Genomic DNA, 2,344 nt, shown 5'->3' with positions numbered 1-2,344 from the left:
ACCTTTTATGCCTTACACTTTAACTCCACCACCCCCCACTTTTAGATAATTTAAGTGGAAATAAACACAGCAGTAGCAGGTAACTTTTCAAGCACAATGTGTCACACTAACAGGTCTGCAGTGCAGATAAATCAAATAAAAGAGTTAAACTCTTTCATCAAAGATGGCATTCGATTGTTCAAAATATATATTTTTGTCACGTTGCCAGAATATTCAACCAAAGTCTTCAATTATTTTTCCACTGCATGTTAAAATCGCATGTACATTTTTTTAGGTGTGGTTTGAGATGTAAAGGGCGGGACTAATGATAGTCATCTCTCCAGCAGTGCATATAAAGCTGCACTTGTTCCCCCCTCACCACACAGAGGTACTGCTACACTGTTCTTCATCACGGCCATGGCTTTCTGCAAACTTCTGCTAACTGTGTTGGTACTGCTGCACAACAGTGGTGGTGAGAGAGAAAAATGCTGAACCTTAATTTCCCAACTCCAGAGCCCAGATTTCAGAGTGCAGCCTCGATAGACTGATGCTCTAATGTTTATCATCCATTCTGAGCAAAATAGCAAACAGCTCTTACTTTGATGGGATTTAATTTTCTTAGATGCCTCAAACTTACATCCAGCATTTTGTTTGTGTTTTTCAGGTCTACTGGGAAATGAAGTGAGGAGCTCCATCATTGGTGCAGAGGATGCCAAAAAGGAAAGTTGGCCATGGATGGTTCACCTCAACATGACATCTAAAGATTCGAAATTGGTGAAATGGGGCTGCGGCGGCACCGTCGTTGCAAAGCAGTGGGTGCTGACTTCTGCACAGTGCGTGGCTAAGTAAGTCTGTGTGTGTTTGCAGAAACGTGTCTCATTATTTTTATGAACATCCTCCAGAGCAGTCATAACAAAAAAGCTTCACACTGCATGTGAGTATTTTGGGGGAATAATTACTCATAGGGACCTTCACTGTTGGCCAATAAAGACAAAATCATTTCAGGACACTTTCTGACAAGTGTCCTGAAATGGTCTGACAAGTTAGGTGAGTGGGCCTAACTTGTCAGACCTGGAGGCCTCAGTCAGTATTTAAATACACCATATGCACATTTCAGCACCTTAAGCTGTGTTTTTAGTGAGTAGCTGCATATTTACACACCCAGCAGACACCGCATCAAGTCCAAACTAATGTAATGTTTACTCCACTGCAGCTCCTTTTCTTTTAATTCTTGCCAACTATGAAAAAACATGCGCAGCCCTTTAAACTGCTGAATGCACCAGTGTCCACAAAACCCATGTGTAGTGTTGTTTTGTTGAAGGCTTGGTCATTCCAAAATACATGAGACTTAATGTGTGTGTTTCTCTTGTCATGCAGTTATGATCATCTTCGATCGTTCGTTGTTGTCGGCGCATATCAGCTGCAAAAGGCGGCTCACCGTTACATGGGTATAGCCAATATTGTTCCATACCGAGACCTGGGCAACAGCAACTACGAAAATGACATTGCTCTGATCAAGCTGAAGAAAGCGATTACATTTTCAAAAGATGTTGCACCAGTGGCTCTGCCTGACAAGGATGACACCTTTGGTCCATCATCTGAGTGCTGGATCACTGGCTGGGGGGAAGTGGGAAATGGTGGTAAGTTAAGCACAGGAAGTAGGCTTTAAAATGTTCACGCTGTAAAAGGCAGGCTCACAGATCCATTGTAAATTGCCATACTGTCACCAGTAAACTGTATTTAATTGTGTATAAACATAGCCTACGTCCATACTTTGCATAGTAAGGTACTTCACAGATAAGAAACATCACCTTTCTGTCACTTCCATACTTTTCCTGTGTGTCCACAGTTCCACTGAAAGCTCCAGAAACACTTCAGCAGCTCAAGATTTCCATCATCTCTCAGAGTACCTGTAAGGAGAGGCTTCCTCAGATAGCCTCTAATACACTATGCACAAATGACAGCAAGGGAAGGGGTGCCTGCAAAGTGAGTTTTTCCCTTTTTTTAGTCTTTTGCATTTAATTAAATGGATTATTACCACTTTGAAATAAACAAACACTTTTTGATTTATCACACATGAAGTACTTTACTTTCACTCAGCTGAATTGACAGAAACTAGTAGTTACTCGTTACTTTGGAATTTATTGTTGAATCTAAGTCTAAGTTGTGTGTTTTGCTTCCACAGGGAGACTATGGTGGTCCACTGGTGTGCCGTAAAGGGGGGAAATTAGTTCAGGTGGGAGTCATGAGTTCTGGTGGTTGTGGCCCCAAGGACGGCCCTGGCGTCTGTACTGAGGTTGCAAAGTATCTGACCTTCATAAACGACTACATCCACCGTCCTGGGAAAGCTCCAGCTGAGATGTGA

At 42.3% G+C, this 2,344-nt stretch overlaps 1 protein-coding gene across 1 annotated transcript; it reads left to right on the top strand.

The window, feature by feature from the left end:
• Nucleotides 1–384: 384 nt before the first annotated feature.
• On the top strand, nucleotides 385–2,344 carry LOC308412005 (tryptase-2-like; the record flags this gene model as incomplete). Its single annotated transcript, XM_080906075.1, has 5 exons — nucleotides 385–451; nucleotides 644–824; nucleotides 1,357–1,619; nucleotides 1,829–1,965; nucleotides 2,165–2,344. The coding sequence occupies exons 1-5, from the start codon at nucleotides 397–399 to the stop codon at nucleotides 2,342–2,344; spliced, it is 816 nt and encodes a 271-aa protein (XP_080762201.1). The 5' UTR covers nucleotides 385–396.

The sequence above is a fragment of the Rhamphochromis sp. 'chilingali' genome (assembly GCF_963969265.1).
Source record: "Rhamphochromis sp. 'chilingali' genome assembly, chromosome: 15".
NCBI classification, from domain to species: Eukaryota; Metazoa; Chordata; class Actinopteri; order Cichliformes; family Cichlidae; genus Rhamphochromis; species Rhamphochromis sp. 'chilingali'.
This window is presented reverse-complemented; position numbering and strand designations above follow the sequence as displayed.